The sequence below is a fragment of the Benincasa hispida genome, unplaced genomic scaffold (genome assembly GCF_009727055.1).
Source record: "Benincasa hispida cultivar B227 unplaced genomic scaffold, ASM972705v1 Contig730, whole genome shotgun sequence".
Taxonomy (NCBI): Eukaryota; Viridiplantae; Streptophyta; class Magnoliopsida; order Cucurbitales; family Cucurbitaceae; genus Benincasa; species Benincasa hispida.
The window spans coordinates 188,589-204,461 of NW_024065075.1; the positions used below are offsets into that span (position 1 = coordinate 188,589).

The 15,873-nt window shown below is 32.4% G+C and overlaps 1 protein-coding gene across 2 annotated transcripts; it reads right to left on the minus strand.

The window, feature by feature from the left end:
- Positions 1-1,341: 1,341 nt before the first annotated feature.
- Positions 1,342-7,945, minus strand: LOC120069980 (TORTIFOLIA1-like protein 2). Of its 2 annotated transcripts, none has more exons than XM_039021829.1 (8): positions 7,462-7,945; positions 6,608-7,271; positions 5,820-6,014; positions 5,613-5,715; positions 4,487-5,139; positions 2,925-3,626; positions 2,264-2,429; positions 1,342-1,611 (listed from the first exon to the last, which is right to left on the minus strand). In XM_039021829.1, exons 2-8 carry the CDS (start codon positions 7,259-7,261, stop codon positions 1,598-1,600), a joined length of 2,487 nt encoding a protein of 828 aa, XP_038877757.1. In that variant the 5' UTR covers positions 7,262-7,271; positions 7,462-7,945; the 3' UTR covers positions 1,342-1,597. The 2 variants fall into 2 exon arrangements, with proteins under 2 accessions (XP_038877757.1, XP_038877756.1); XM_039021828.1 differs by having other exon boundaries at positions 6,608-7,275.
- Positions 7,946-15,873: the final 7,928 nt, after the last annotated feature.

A 15,873-nucleotide genomic window follows, 5' to 3' on the forward strand; every position in this document is an offset into this window, starting at 1 on the left:
ATGTTGTGTGCCTGGCATTAGGTAGGGTTGCCCCATTAGCGTGGATGCTACTCCAGGGCTTTTAAAACCTGAAATTAGATGTCGCTCTCCCCTAGATTTTGTAATTCTCCAAGCAGACGTTGGAAGTCTTCCCTAGTGGCACCCACTTCAACGATTGTTTCCTTGCCCTCCAAAGCAAGGCGTTGTGCGATATCCTGCCATGTCAAGGGGTCTCTGGATTGAGTTTTAGAGAAGGATTCAATAAGAATCGAGCACTTGTTTCTCAAATCAATGAGAGTATCAGATGGGGACTCCCGGGGAAGATCAACGTCTTCTATCGTCAAAGGTCGATCCAAGCTTATCAACAAGCTAGAGGCCAATTCAAGTCGATTAACAAGCCAATGGCCATCCAAGCAAATCAACAAACCAAAGGATGATTCAAACAATCAGCAAACCAAAGATTGATCCGAATAATCAACAAGCCAAAGGTCGATATAAACAATCAACAAGTCAAAGGTCGATCCAAGCTTATTAACAAGCTAGAGGTTGATCCAAGTCGATCAACAACCCGAAGGTCAATCCAAGTCGATCAACAAGCCAGAGGTTAATCCCTACCAATCAACAGGCCAAAAAGCCGATCTAAAACGACCAACAAGCCAGAAGCTGATCCAAGTTGATCAACAAACCTAAGGTCGATCATCCAAGAAAATCGATGCATCCAAAGGTCGATTCTCCAAGAAGATCATCAAACCTAAAGGTCGACCGTCTAGGAAGATCAATAAGATTAAGGATTAAATAACTTGCTTTACTTCTAGAAAATTCAAACATATAATGTTGTGTATATCAAATATACCTTGTTTTCTTCTTCCAACTTTTCAATTCTTGCTTCATTTATGAGACATCCATTTTCAAATTTTTTTTATAGAAACTTTCTTTACTTATGTAAGTTTTGAAAAGAAAATTATTTTGAAAAGTTCATACCTGCATATATGCTTCCATTGGTATTATTATTTTTATTTTTAAAAATAAACTGAATGGTAAAGAGAGGTTTAAAGGTAGATTGGGTCAGCCATTTGTGTAAAATATTAACTTACTAGACTATTCATGTAAATAAAATAGAAAAATTTAGACAATTGTGTAACTAAATCTATCGCTATATATATGAAATCCTTACTTATATCACACTCATTTTTTAGTTGATTTCAAGCTAATTATTAAGAAACGACTTAGAGGATTCAAACCCGAACCCAAAAAAATGGGCTTAAAGCCTACTTGCCAAGAGGTCGAAGACCCAATCACCCATTCACACACACAAAGACAGAAAGAAAGAGGGAGAAGGGGAAAAAAAAGCCTCCGTGAATATTGGAGAACAATGATGAAATTGCATTCCAATTCAGGTTACAGCCTAAAAATCAACTTACAGAAGAAAAACCATGGAAAGAAAGTCAGTAAAGAAAATCTCTAAAAACTACAAATGTACTGTTACTACAAGTCCAAGCTTCCTGTCTCCCTCTGGCTACGATAAGAGAGTGTTAAGAATCAAACGAACACTTACCTGAAATCTATTCTGAAAATCTTTGGAAACAAGAACTTGCCGTTTACCACCTTCGATCGGCGATCACGAGCATTTCCCTATTCAAACATTACATTTTTCAAAAAAAACAATTCTTAATCTTGACAACAAATATCTGCTTAACAGTTTCTTGCTGCAAGTCATTTCTGTATGTAACTCTTTTGCATTTTTAGACAAAGTCATAATTCAGAGCTAAACATGTTCAATCAAAACTCATTCAAACCAATTAGGACATGTTTGGCCCAATGAGCTTGTAACTCTACAGTGAGCCCCTTGACTAAAAAAACATCGATCACATGACTTAGTAACTCCTTACGTTACAAGCTCTACGATTAAACAACTCTCAAGACTTAACAACTCTACTAATTAGAGACATCAAGGGTTTTTCTTTTTTCTTGTCTTTTTCTTTTAAATATTTTGAGTGTATCATCCAAAAAGAGGGGATCGAGGGTTTTCCTTACGAAGCTCACCAAAAGACTCGAGCACAACCTTTGAGTTGGTGTTATTCAAAGACCAACCTTAGCCAACACAGCCGCCCTTGAGGGCTAAAATTTTCAAGTATATGCAATCTCAAAGTCAACTTAATAAACTTCAACAGTAAATAACAAATGTCATATTTAAGATTGAAAAGTTCGTAAGTACTTCACATCAACACAGGATTTTTCTGGCATTTTTTGTATTCAAGACGGTGTATATCATGAATAAACTTACCCCACATATAGCACAATTTTGTTGCTAGCTGCGTGACAAGTCTTGCTTCTGAAGGATTAGAAAATTCACTTTTTGAAGCCTCCTGGATGGCAAGTACAAATTCTTGTCTGTCTTTGGCCGAGAGACCGAGAGAATTGGCTCCATGCATTGTGCTCAAATCAACTATCTATAGTAATTAAATGACAAACAAACCAGTGAAACGAGAAGTTAGCTCCACAACAAACACGAATTGCATAATAATTCAAAGTAACGAAATTTTCCAAAAGAAATAAGCAGATAGAAAAAAATCAACCCATAGCACGGTTTAAAATAGAAGTGGCCTTGAATTCAAAAATGCACCAAGTATTATCTTATTAATAGAATCCTATAAAAATATATCCCATATGTCACAGCTACGAATAAAAAGATGAGGAATCTGATGATTTGGGTTTACCTCCAACTTTGTACAATATCATTATAAATTCTCCTCTTAAATGAAAAAACTGGAATTGCTCATAATCACAGAAAAGATTGAAAATCTTGCCATGTCTAAAGTCATTAATATCAAACATCCAGTTGTGCAGTAACTGGTAATAAATTAATTTACCTAAATTCACGAAGTGGAAAAATTGCTAGCAAAGGCAAGAAAATCAGTGTGATTAAACTTTTTAAGAAAATTTACCTGCTGCAACCATGGTATTATACAACGAATAAATCTTTGCTCAGGGAGGAATGATGCCAAAATGCGAAGGATATTGCTGATAGTTGTAGGTGATAAACATTCAAGAACAGGGCCTGTTTGATCAAGAAGTTCAAACAGAATAACTTCATCACCAGAACGTAAGGCCTCCATGTACGCTGCATCCACATCTCCTTGTCGTAGGTAACCGGACACACATTTAGAAATGGTGTTCTTGCCATCTGAAAATTGTCTAACATTTGCACAGGGAGATGAAGCAAGCACTGCGTTAGTATTTCGCAAGTGGCGGCTACTACTATTTTGCATTCCCTCACCACAATATTTCATAAGTTCCTTCTCGGGAGGATTCTTAACTGAATTGGCCTTTCTCCAAATATCACTTCCATGTTTAGTTGCATTGCTCAGTCGGCTCCTAACAGCAACATTTTCATCCCATATGCTAGAATGTTTAAGCGACAATAATGAAGACTGTCGGCCTGGGATATCTACAGATGGCCTCGGAGTGCATGTAGAAAGCCTAGGAGAATTCAAGCTTTGGTTCTGCTTCTTGAATTTCGAGTTTGAAAGATCAGAACATCTACTCCCATTCAAAAGATCCTGAGATAGTCCATAAACAACGTGTTCTAAACCCACCACCCTTGATTGTATTGCTGACAAGCTATCCATTATGCCGGAAGTGAACTCCTGGAATCAATTTCACAGAGAAGAAACAGCAGATTGGTCTCTATAAGGGAAAAATGAACTAGACTCCCATAAGGAGGACAAAACATATTTCATGTCCAGGATACAGCATAAAACTTTCTTTACGCTCATTTGTGAGGACAATTATGTGCTTATGAATCATTGCAAGTATTCTAAACATTGAAATTGTTGAAGTTGTACTCATTAGATTTCCATCATATAATACTCAGGTTAAGATTCTCAGCTTCCTTAACAAACCATATAGAAGCATAATAATTGACTTTTTAGGAATACTATGGTTGACAGACCAGATGTCAGAACTATTAGATCACAAGCCGATAACTGGACTTTATAAGTAATAGCAAAATAAAATGATATTGTAAATAATTCAAATGGCAATTCAATAGCTAAAACGTTATATAGAGATTACTTAAAGCGTAGACATACACATGTCTACCTCAAAGCCACATCAACCTATCAATTAAAAGTACTTCAAAAAGGTTATCAAACATAATGCTGTCCACTTGTAGCAGGGATGTCTCTTTTGCTCTAATTCTTTATTGGTGCTTTGAGGTAAATGTGGCCAAATGAGGAATAGGACGATATGGAAGGAACGACAAAAAGTACTGAAGAACAACTAAATGTTATTTTTCCAAAGTTTGGCACGGGATTTCTATTTTATGATTTCTAGTTATGAACTATTATAGCTTCAAACGTTGGCCCTCACGTTGAGTGCTTACGTTATACTCACTTAAACCTAGTAGTTAGAGGTCACTGAGATGAAAAAGATAATTAAGCAGAACTCCATACAGTTTATCGGCAGGCAAAGCAACAAAGTATTGAGAACTTCCTTAAAGTTTTACCTTGAATAAATCCATCAAGTTAGACTGCTTGTTTTCAATTTCTAGGAGATGCTTTCGAATGCAAACCATATCATTTGCAATTTCTGACTCACATTCTTGTACAATTTGACAGCTAGACTCTGTGACCACAGAATCAAGACTTCTACGATCCTTCGCCTTTGTTGAGTATATTTGCCCCTCACTAGTAGCCCCGTCATTGACAAATCGCTTATTTCTATCCGTTGACTTGTGCATACTACTATCTTCAAGACTCTCACGGTAAACTGTTCCAAATTCTTGTCCAGGTAAAAAATTGGATACAGAGGAACATTCTTGTTTGTCATCCATTCTGACATAGTCATATTCAATATCTTGCATGTCTGTAGCATCAGTACTCACTCCTTGAAATGTCTTTGTGACAGTACTACCTTCAGATTCTTCAGTGTGAAATCCTGATAAAGACTGATTGTGCTTTTGCGGAACAGCTATTTCAATATGACAATCATTTGCTTTAAAATGTTGTGTATTCTCCAAATAACTTTGACAAGTTTTCCTCATGTTTAGTGGAATTCTCCCTCTGGTAGAGCCCACACCTACTTTCTTAATAACAGCATCCCTCTTTCCATGTTCTACTGAACTAGTAACATCGCTGAAGTCGCCCCCACAAAGGTTTTCTGTGCAAAGCGTCAAACAGAAGTAAATAAAAGGTAAAAGTATAGAGAAACAAAAGGCATAAGAGAAAAAGAAATAGGGAAAAAAAACATGAATACATCATACAAAACAGATCCAAGCAAGAAATAATTGTTAATAGCCACATATTACAATAAAGAAGACCAACACAGAAGCACAAAGGATAACTTGAACTGGTTAACTTAGAAAGATCATTCACCATACCATGGAGCAAGCCAAAACTGAAGAAACCCCACAAGATTTGGTTGATTTAAGCAAATGTGCCCGACACAGTTTGATAAAATATAAAAGGAAAATTAATATGATAAACTTAGAGAAAGAAATCATAAACCATGAGATGTTAGTTTGAGTCGTGGACAAATTTCTACTAATATACCAGGAAATAGTGCAGAAACTAAAATGGAAAGAGTCTTTGCAGTTGTACGAAAATATTGGTATCGAGCATTGACCAACAGACCTTTAATCGATGATCCAGTTTCTGAAGGTTCGGGAGTATCCGGCCCTTGAATGTTATTCCAATACTGGAGGGTCTGGAGTACAATGTCCCTAACTGGTTTCACCTATCAGAAACATAACAATTATAAAACTTATTCCCAAAATGATGTGGAACAGTGGTTGCAGGTTCATTTTATTTAATGTATTTATGTATTGTGTAGAAATTAACCTTGTCAAATCGGCATGATTCAAGGGAGCGAATGCACGAAGCCTTAAAGGACCCCAGGAATGACCCACAGCTTGCAGCAATTTCACCTAACGCAACAGAAGCAGCTTTACGAGTTGTCCAATCACTATTCTTGAGAGCTTCTTGGATGCCCAGAACTGCAGCAGAGAGAACATTTCGATTTGAAGCACCCCCAGCCTGAAATACGAAGTGAAATGGAATCATTTTTTGTGAACTTTAACAACACTTTATAAAAAAAATTGCCCAAGGGAAACAAGCTTAATAGTATACGCACCGTAAAACCCATATAAAGATAATTGGCACTTATTTTTTCTATTCATACTATCATAAATAGAAGGTTGAAATGATGAAAGATTCATTTTGTTTGAACATTATTGTACACGATACATTGAAAAAGAATATTAAAGTGAAAACCTACTAAGATGCAACAAAATCCTTTCTCCTCATTGTTTAAAAGCTAAAGTGAAAACAAAATCCAAGTTTGAGTGAGCCTACACATGAGAATATAGCATGAGAGAAGGAAAAGGAAGTGAAGCAAATAACCTGGAAATCAATCTTAATGATGATATAATTTGGCTCTCACATACTAACCAAACAAAATAAATCAGAGGTGTGCATACGGTTTATAAAGAAAAAGTATACAGAAAGATGAAACATAAAAACCTACAAGCACCTTTTTTTGGTTAGACGCGAAGACAAACAAGAAGTTTGAAGCAAGGTCTTAAAAGGCTATTGTCAAAGAAACTCAAGACATGTGAAAAAAGAACGACCTGAATAATACTTCTATTCAAATCAATCACAGCTGGCTTTGCCATAAAGTGCGGATTCTTAAGTAGCTTTGTGGTTCTTGCCAACATCCGCTGCAAGATTGAAACAGGTGGATCCTGAGTGTTGTCAATAATCCTTGCCAAGCAAAATGCTGAACCTGATTGCATTTGCTTATGTTGTTCCCCCAAGGCTTCAAAAATGGGTTTAACTAAAGTAACAAAAACCTCATCACTCTCATTCCCAGCATTAATCAACTTTGAAGCTAAAATTCCACATGTCTCTATACACGCATCCCTCACAGCAGAATCTGAATCTTTTAGCCGTTTCACAATGCTGCCAACCATTCTACGAAGATGAGGCCTAATAAGACCTTCATGGAATTTGGCTAGTGTACCCATTAGCCGAATGCATTCCTGTCGAACTGCGCTCTTCTGTTCCGAATCTGTGTCCAATATACAGGACAAGAAAGGAGGAATCATATCAGGGGGTATGCACTCAGCTGTTTTTTCAAGCTCATCAAAGCCAATTTGGTAAGTATCTCGATCTGCAAGCTTGTTCAGAGCAAGGACCACTTTCTGTTTCAACTCAAAAACTAACTGTTGAGCAGTAACCTTGGTTGGTGCTCTTCCTTTAACATATCCTTGCGACTTCATCATCTTATATTACCTTCCTATAAAAAAAAACTACTAATTAGACAGTTTTCAACATGAAATTTCCCATTTCTAAGAGGCAAACAAAATCTAAGAAATGCCTCTACATTCCAAAGAACTCGAACTAAAAAAAATCAATCAACAAACACCTAGATATCTCTACATTGGGGAAAAAACGAAATAGAGTAAAATAGCACTTTTCTAACCTTGTAGAGTCCTCAGATTTCTTTCTTCTTCCCCCTGTTTATCACTCTACCGTTTCTCCATCTGCAACTGGATCAAAGAAGCAACAGCAGAAATCCCAGTAAACACACATAACTTTCGGGGGTAAAAGGGATAAAGCACCAATCTTTGATTTCCTTCATTTTTCAAGACCAAAAACACAAACAGAGCGAAGAATGTGGAAGTGGGATTTGGGGAAAACAAAGAAGAGTAAGAGACTTAAGAGGGAGTTGTAGAGAAGAGACAAAGAAATCAACGTCAAAAGGGGATCTACAAAGAGTGGAGTTGAAATTCAAATTTTCAAAAACCGAAAACGGGTTGTTAAAAAAATGGAGGAAAAGGAGGGGTTTTAGACAGCTTGGGGATGTGGGTTTTCTCGGTGGGTAAGTCCAAGAGAAAAGCACGCAGTCAGAGAGGGAGAGAAGAGAGAGTTTTCGCGCTTCCTTTTTGAATTGCAGTCAGAGATGCGGATCCCACTTGCCGGATTCCCTATAGCCCATAGGCTGTAGCCCTTTCCCTCACAAATATATACACAAAACCAAAAATTTTGAACTTTTTGTTCGCAATATTATATAAATATATAATTTACATGCATGAATTTTATTTATTTTTATTTTTTTTCCAAGTACAATTACGAGGTTGACATCAAAATCTTCGACCTCTAAAGAAGAACTTCATGTCAATGATCACTTAGTTTAGTTTACTTTTAACTTATGGATATTATATTTTGTTTAGAAAATATCTCAAAATTTTCAAAAAAAAAAAATTGCAATAATATCGTTTAATTATTTTCAAATTTTTTGAAAAAAATAAATAAAAATACTTTAACTATTAGTATTCAGATTGAAGCCCTAAAGGACTTGTTTGATGACATTTATGTTTCTTGTTTTCTTTTTGTCATTCCCTGTATCTTGTATTTTTGTTTCTTGTTTTCAAAAAAGGGAAAGAAAAACATAAACTTGTTTGATAATTATTCTTGTTTCTCGTTTCTTGTATTTTTTTTCTTTACAATTTTTTCCATATTCTATAGTTTAAATATAATCTAATTATATAAAATAATAAATATATAGCATGCATTAAAATATAAAAAATAATTATCAAATATATAAACTATCAAATACACATAACTCCCGATAGTATTGTTTATATCATTCATATGTTGCTAAAATTTAATTTACAATACTATTTATCACTCGAGTCATGTATTTTAAATTTTAAATGATGTAAACTCAAAATCTAACTCAATTATATTATTATGTAAATATGGTGGTGATAAAAAAATATTAAAATAAACCTAAATGAATATCTTAGTAAACGAAATTTATATATTGTAAAATTATAACTGATTTCATATATAAGAAAAATAAAAAAATAAAAAATTTTAAAAGTATATAAAAAATTCATATTGCAAAATTTAAAATTCAAAATTCAAAAAATATTTATATATACATATTGAAAAGGAAATTATTTTAAATGACAAAACTGCTGAAGATATTTACAAATAATATAAAAATATCACAGTTTATCTATGATAGATTACTATCTATGTCTATCATGACACAAATAGACACAAATACTAGTTTATCGCGGTCTACTACAAATAGACAATGAAATTTTGCTATATTTGTAAATATTTTGGTTTATTTTCATATATTTGAAAACAATCCTATTGAAAACTTGAAATTTGAAAATCTAAATAATATATAAATCTAAATATTTGAAAATTAAAAATTAAATTTGTTATATTTGTAAATATTTTAGTTCATTTTTCTATATTTAAAAATAACTCTATTGATTTGAAATTTAAAAATCTAAATAATGTATAAATCTAAATATTTGAAAATTCAAAATTAAATTTGTTATATTTGTAAATATTTTGGTTCATTTTCCTATATTTGAAAACAACTCTATTGAAAATTTGAAATTTAAAAATTAAAATAATATATAAATCTAATATTTAAAAATTCAAAATTTAAAATTAAATTAACATATAGATATATAAAAAAATACAAATAAAAGAAAGAAATAATGATATAAGAAATATAGGAAATATATATAGAGAGAGAAAGCTACCTCATCGATTAGTCAAGTATACACTTTGAAACATTATAGAAACAATTTTAAATAAAATAAAAACAAAACATGATAAATTATTTTTTGTAGTTCCTCAATTTTGACCCTTTTTTTAGAAATGTTTTCCAAATTTTAGAAACAAAAAATATGAATGGTTATCAAACCAGTTTGTTTCTTAAAAAAGAGAAACAGAAACAAGAAATAGGAAACGAGAATATTATCAAACGGACTCGAAGAGACTGAAAACTCATTTGTACCTTGAGTAATGACTCTCAACTTTCAAAAGTTAGTTTAATGTCGACCTGTATAATTTTTTTTTAAAGATAAGTACATAGATGGAAACAATCTTAGCACCTCATCTGGTTGAATCTATGACCTAACACGTCTCTATTTATAATTTTTTAATTCTATTTTCTTTTATACCCTTTTAATCCCTTATCTAATTTCTTGTTCACTAAAACTTCTTCCAATTTCGTTTTTCCCCTTTTTTACTTCAATAACATAACTTTAAATAAAATAGTAAGAGCTTTCTCGTTTCAAGAGCATGCCCAGCACATAAATATAAAAATAAAAAATAAAAAATATTGACATGCAAATAGTTAATCCCTTTAAGGATCGTTTGGTTCAAGATTTTATAAATATCTGAAGTTAGGATGTTTAGGAATCAAATATGACTGTGTTTAGTTATAAATGATAAATGCTATTAAAATTTTATGAACAAAAATTAAGCTTATATTTAATTTATGAAATCAAGCAAGACAATCTTTTATCATTCAATATATTAATGAAAACTAATTAACTAATTAAGAATCAATAATAGTTTTAATTACAAATATTTAAAAATGTAGTAATTTATAATTAAATGAACCGACTAATATATTTAATGAATGTCATATTAGTTATAATTTAATGTTTAATCATTTTTGTATGTAATTATAATATAAGAAAATATATTTCAGTAAAAAAATATATAATATAAAAAAATGAAAAAATGAAAAAATGATATAAAAATAGGGCAATTGTTTTAAATGATAAACCTACTGAAAATATTTTTAAGTATAGCAAAACGTTACTGTCTATCAATGATAAACCGTGATATGTTGGTCATGTCCTAAACTCGCAGTTTGTAAATGCCGTTAACATATTCTATTTGTCAATAAAAAAGTTGTTGAGTTTTTTATTCAATAAATTGCTATTGATATTACATCCTTCCATGAAAATCCAATAAACGAATCCATGGCTATAACATGAATACTTTAACCTTATGTGGTGACATAAAAATGGATCAAGTTTTAGTATGTAGCCAAAATGGTCTATTAAGTATACGGGTGAGATTGGGCACCTCATCCTAGTGAAACTATTGGATGCGGCCCATTTTGTATACTAATACAAATGACGTGACCCAAAAATCATTCATGTAGAAACATGTGAGTGGGGCATCCTGTGCAATGAGTTTGCATAAGACCAGACCTTGAAATAGTCACTTTTCTTTATAACAATCGTTTACTGTTAAAACTGACTATCTCAAACTTAATGATCTAATGTAACTCGATCTTAATCCTGAGCTAACTATGGACTCCTGTTTATTCGGGATTATCTTTTGATCTGCATAGATGAGAGTAGTCCAACAACACTGTTCAATAAGCCTCCCATTTTAGGGATAAGACCGGATAGATAACTGGAGACATAGCTTTGCAATACGGAATTCACTCCTATCCGATTTAGGGTTAGCAGATGGGTTGTTCTCTTAAGCACTGATGCCTTGCCTTGAACAACGGGGCCCACCCTCTCATGGAAGAGAGGGTTATGATTTATAAGTTGGACTATAAACTAATTGTTCAATAGAGGATCAACGGGAGCTTAAGGAGCAAGACGTATTTACAGTGGTAAAACGGTAATTTTGACCTAGCTGTAAATACGAACGACCTGTGAAGCAACTTACAGAGTATGGTTAAAATAGATAGAAATATATCTAAAGTGAGGAGAGTGCAACAATTGAGGTATAGGGGTATGTCTCGGTAGTTAATGAATATTGATTATTTCAATCTAAAGAGTTTAGCCAATAAATCTCAAATCGTAGGAGCTCATGATCTGTAGGTCCATAAGGTCCTTCTACTAGCTCGTAAAATATATCTTGGATCAGTGAATTGAGTGGATTTGAAATATTGATATTCGATATCAGGGTTTTGAATTTGAAGTGTTTAAATTCAATTAGGATTTTCATTAATTGTATTTGATACAATTAAAATCTTTAATTTTTTTTGAAATTAAACGAAATTGGAGAGTTAAAAAATATTTAAATAATGATTTCAATATTTGATGTGGTGAAATATAATATTTTATAAATTAAATTAGTTTAATTAGTTATCCAATTTTATTCAATTTTGAAATTTGTTCACAATTGGCAATTTGATTAATTGATTTTTGGATTTTTTGAAATTCAAAATTATAAAACTTAAATTAAAATTGAATTTTTGAAAATCGGTTTTAAATAAGTTTTAAATTAATCAAATTAATATTAATTAAAATTGTTTTAAAAATAAAAAAGGGAAAATCCAAAATTAGATTTTTCCATCAAAATCCACGTTATGCCACTTCAATTTCAATCATATGTTTTAATCATATATGCATGGTCTTAATGTATATATTGAAGTATTGACTTCAAATTTCCAGCCATGCAAGCTGAATTCTTACTAAAACTCTGCTGAAAAATTCATCTCTTCAAACTATCTTCTCTATCAAATTCACTTCAATTAAGAGATTTCACCTCTCAATCTGAGTTAGAGAATAGTAGAGAATGTCTCTATGGTGGACCTAAGCTGATTTGAAGTTCCAATTCGTGGAGAAAGGCTAGTACTGTTGAGATTCATCAAAGATTGTAGTTCTTGAAACCCTTCTCTTCGAAATTTTGTCTCAATGCATGTTTTAAACTCAAATTAAATGTAATTAGAGTGCTTATTGATTCTGATTTTTACGCTACATGTTTGTTACTCTATCACAAAGCATGCTTAAAAACATATTTTAACAGAATGAGGGTTTCAATGAGTATACCTTTGTTGATTTCTTATTGTTTCTTGCTTGATCCACGAAATTGTATCTCCAAATCTCTAGTAGACTATCAAAAGGAGCTTTTCTACTATTCTCAACCTTAGATTGAGTGGTGGAAACTCAAAATTAGGAGGAATTGGATAAGGGATTGTAGAGGGTTTGAGAGAGTAAAAAAAATCTTAGAATTTTCAATAAATCAGCATGTATCATCACTCCAATTTCTGAAATTGAAGTATTTAACAAGTTCAAGCATGCAAGTACTTGGTCTTTCAGCAAATTGACACTTTAATTAGCACTAAGCGAGTAGACAAGGTGTTGATTTGTGGAAAAATCCTCTAAAAATCCCAAAATTGGGATAAATCCACTAACATTTTCATTTTTAAATTTAAATTAATTTAGTTTAAGAAATAGTTTCAAACTTAATTCAATTTCTATAAATTGAATTTCAAAATGAAAAATTGATTTAATTTTAATTAATTAATTAATTAATAATTTAATATCAAATATTAAATTAGTAAAACACCTAATTTAAACATGAATTCCTATTCATGTAATCAATATTTAAATATTTTAAACTCTCAAATTTACGTTTAATTTTGATAAAATTAAATGTTAATTATATTGAATATAATCATCCAAACCCTAAAAGTTGAAATTGAATATTTCAAATTCAAATTAGAAGGACCTTCTATAGATCATGAGTTCCAACGATTTGAGATTGATTGGCTAAACTCTTGAAACCGAATTAATTAATATTTGTTAACTACCGAGACATACCACTATAGCTCGATAGTTGCACTCTCCTCATTGTAGATATATTTTTGTCCACTTGATTTAACCATAATCTTCGATCCTTCATAGGTCGTTCGTATTTACAACTAGGTCAAAATTACCGTTTTACCCCTATAAATACATCTTGCTCCTTAAGCTCCCACTGATCATCTGTTGAATAATTGATTTATAGTCCACTATTACTAACTATTGTTAACCGGTTTTATGAGCATGCATGAACGGTGTGAAGTAATAAACTGGTTTTATCAGTTAGAGATCATAGGTTAAATCCAAATACAAATGTTATACTTGGATAAACCACATAGACTTAGGATGTTTTTTAGTCAAATGTTGTAATGAATAAAATTGATTACAACTTGATGACTCTTCTCAATGAACTCCAGACTTATCAATCTATGATGAAAAATAAAGAAGGAGAAGCAAATGTTGTTTCCCAGAGGAAATTTCAAAATGATGCTTCATCTAGTACAAAACCCTCTAAAAAGAAGTCTGGATCTTCAAAGGAAAAAGAAGAAGAGAAAAGCGAAGAAACAATCTTCTGGTACTAAAAGCAAGGTGAAAGTTGCAAAAGAAAAATGTTTCCATTGCAACGTTGACGGACATTAAAAGCGCAATTGCCCTAAGTATCTTACGAAAAAGAAAGTTGAGAAGGAAAATCAAGGTAAATTCGATTTACTTGTAATAGAAACATATTTAGTAGAAAGTTTTCACTTAACCTGGATACTGGATTCAGGCGCCGCTAATCATATTTGCACTTTCTTACATGAAACTAGTTCTTGCATGTAGCTATCAGAAATGAAATGACTTTCAAAGTGGGAATAGGTGAAGTCATTTTAGTAGAAGTAGTGGGAGACATCAAGTTATTATTTGGAGATTCTTATATTTTAATAGAAAATGTATATTTTGTACCTAAAATGAAAAGGAACTTAATCTCTGTATCTTGTTTGCTGCAATATATGTATAAAGTTACTTTTGATGTAAATGAAGTGTTCATTAGTTCAAAAGGTGTTCAGATATGTATAGCTAAACTTGAAAATAACTTGTATGTGTTAGAACTAACTGAGGCAAAAGCTACTTTAAATATAGAGATGTTTAAAACAGCAGAAACTTAAAATATGAAAAGAAAGATTTTTCCTAACACTTATCTTTGGCACTTAAGACTTGGCCACATCAATTTCAATAAGATTGAGAGATTGTAAAACATGATCATCTAAATCAGTTAGAAGACAAATCTTTACCTCCATGTGAATCATGTCTTGAGGGAAAAATGACTAAAAAATATTTTTCAGAAAAAGGTCATAGAGTCAAAGAACCTCTAAAACTTATATATTTAGACCTTTGTGGTCCGGTGAATATTAAAGCTTGGGGAGGATCAGAATATTATGTCAGTTTTATTGATGATTGTTCCGGATATGGCTATGTTTACCTAATGCATCATAAGCCTGAAACTCTTGAAAAGTTCAAAGAATATAAGATTGAGGTTCAAAACCTATTAGGTAAGAGAATAAAAAAACTTCAATCAGATCAGGGTGATGAGTATATGGATTTACAATTTTAAAACTATTTAATAGAACATGGAATTTAATCTCAACTCATAGTACCTGGTACACCACAACAAAATGGTGTAACAGAAAGGAGAAATCGAACCTTGTTAGACATGGTTCGTTCAATGATGAGATACGCCCAGTTACCTCAGTCCTTTAACGGGTATGTAGTACAAGCTGCTGTACATATACTAAATATGGTTCCCTCAAAAAGTGTTTTAGAAACACCATGTGAGTTATAGAGAGGACGCAATGGTAGTTTACATCACTTCAGGATTTGAGGATGCCCGACACACGTGTTGGTGTAAAACCTTAAGAAGTTGGAACAACGTTAAAAAATATGCCTATTTGTAGGATATCCCAAAGAAACAAAAGGTGGTTTATTTTATGATCCTTAAGAAGATAAGGTATTTGTATCAACAAATGCTACATTCTTAGAAGAGGATCACATAAAAAATCATCAACCTCACAGTAAGAGTTGTTGCTATATGCTTAAGTATCTTCGGAGAACAAGGGATTATATGCTCGTGTATGGTCCTAAGGATTTGATCCTTACGGGATACACTGATTTTGATTTTCAAACTGATGTAAATTCTAGGAAATCTACTTCAGAACTAATATTCATTCTCAACGGAGGAGCAATAGTGTGGAGAAGCATCAAACAGAGTTGTATTGCTGATTCCACGACAGAGGCTGAATATGTAGCTGCATGTGAAGAAGCTAAAAAAACAATATGACTCAGAAAGTTCCTGATGGATTTGGAAGTGGTTCCAAATATGCATCTTTCGATCACCCTGTATTGTGATTACAGTGGAGCAGTTACTAACTCAAAGGAACCTAGGAGCCACAAATGAGGAAAACACATCGAGTGAAAGCATCTTATCAGGGAGATAGTACATAGAGAAGACGTGATAGTCACAAAAATAGCCTGTTGAAGGT

Bases quoted from the DNA above. Each gene is read 5' to 3' on its own strand.
- LOC120069980 (XM_039021829.1), bottom strand. From the start codon at position 7,261: ATGATGAAGTCGCAAGGATATGTTAAAGGAAGAGCACCAACCAAGGTT. The intron at 6,015-6,607 runs GTCGTTCTTTTT...TTCGTATTTCAG, and splicing joins TGAATAGAAGTATTATTCAG to GCTGGGGGTGCTTCAAATCG. The intron at 3,627-4,486 runs GTAAAACTTTAA...AATTGATTCCAG, and splicing joins ACTTGATGGATTTATTCAAG to GAGTTCACTTCCGGCATAAT.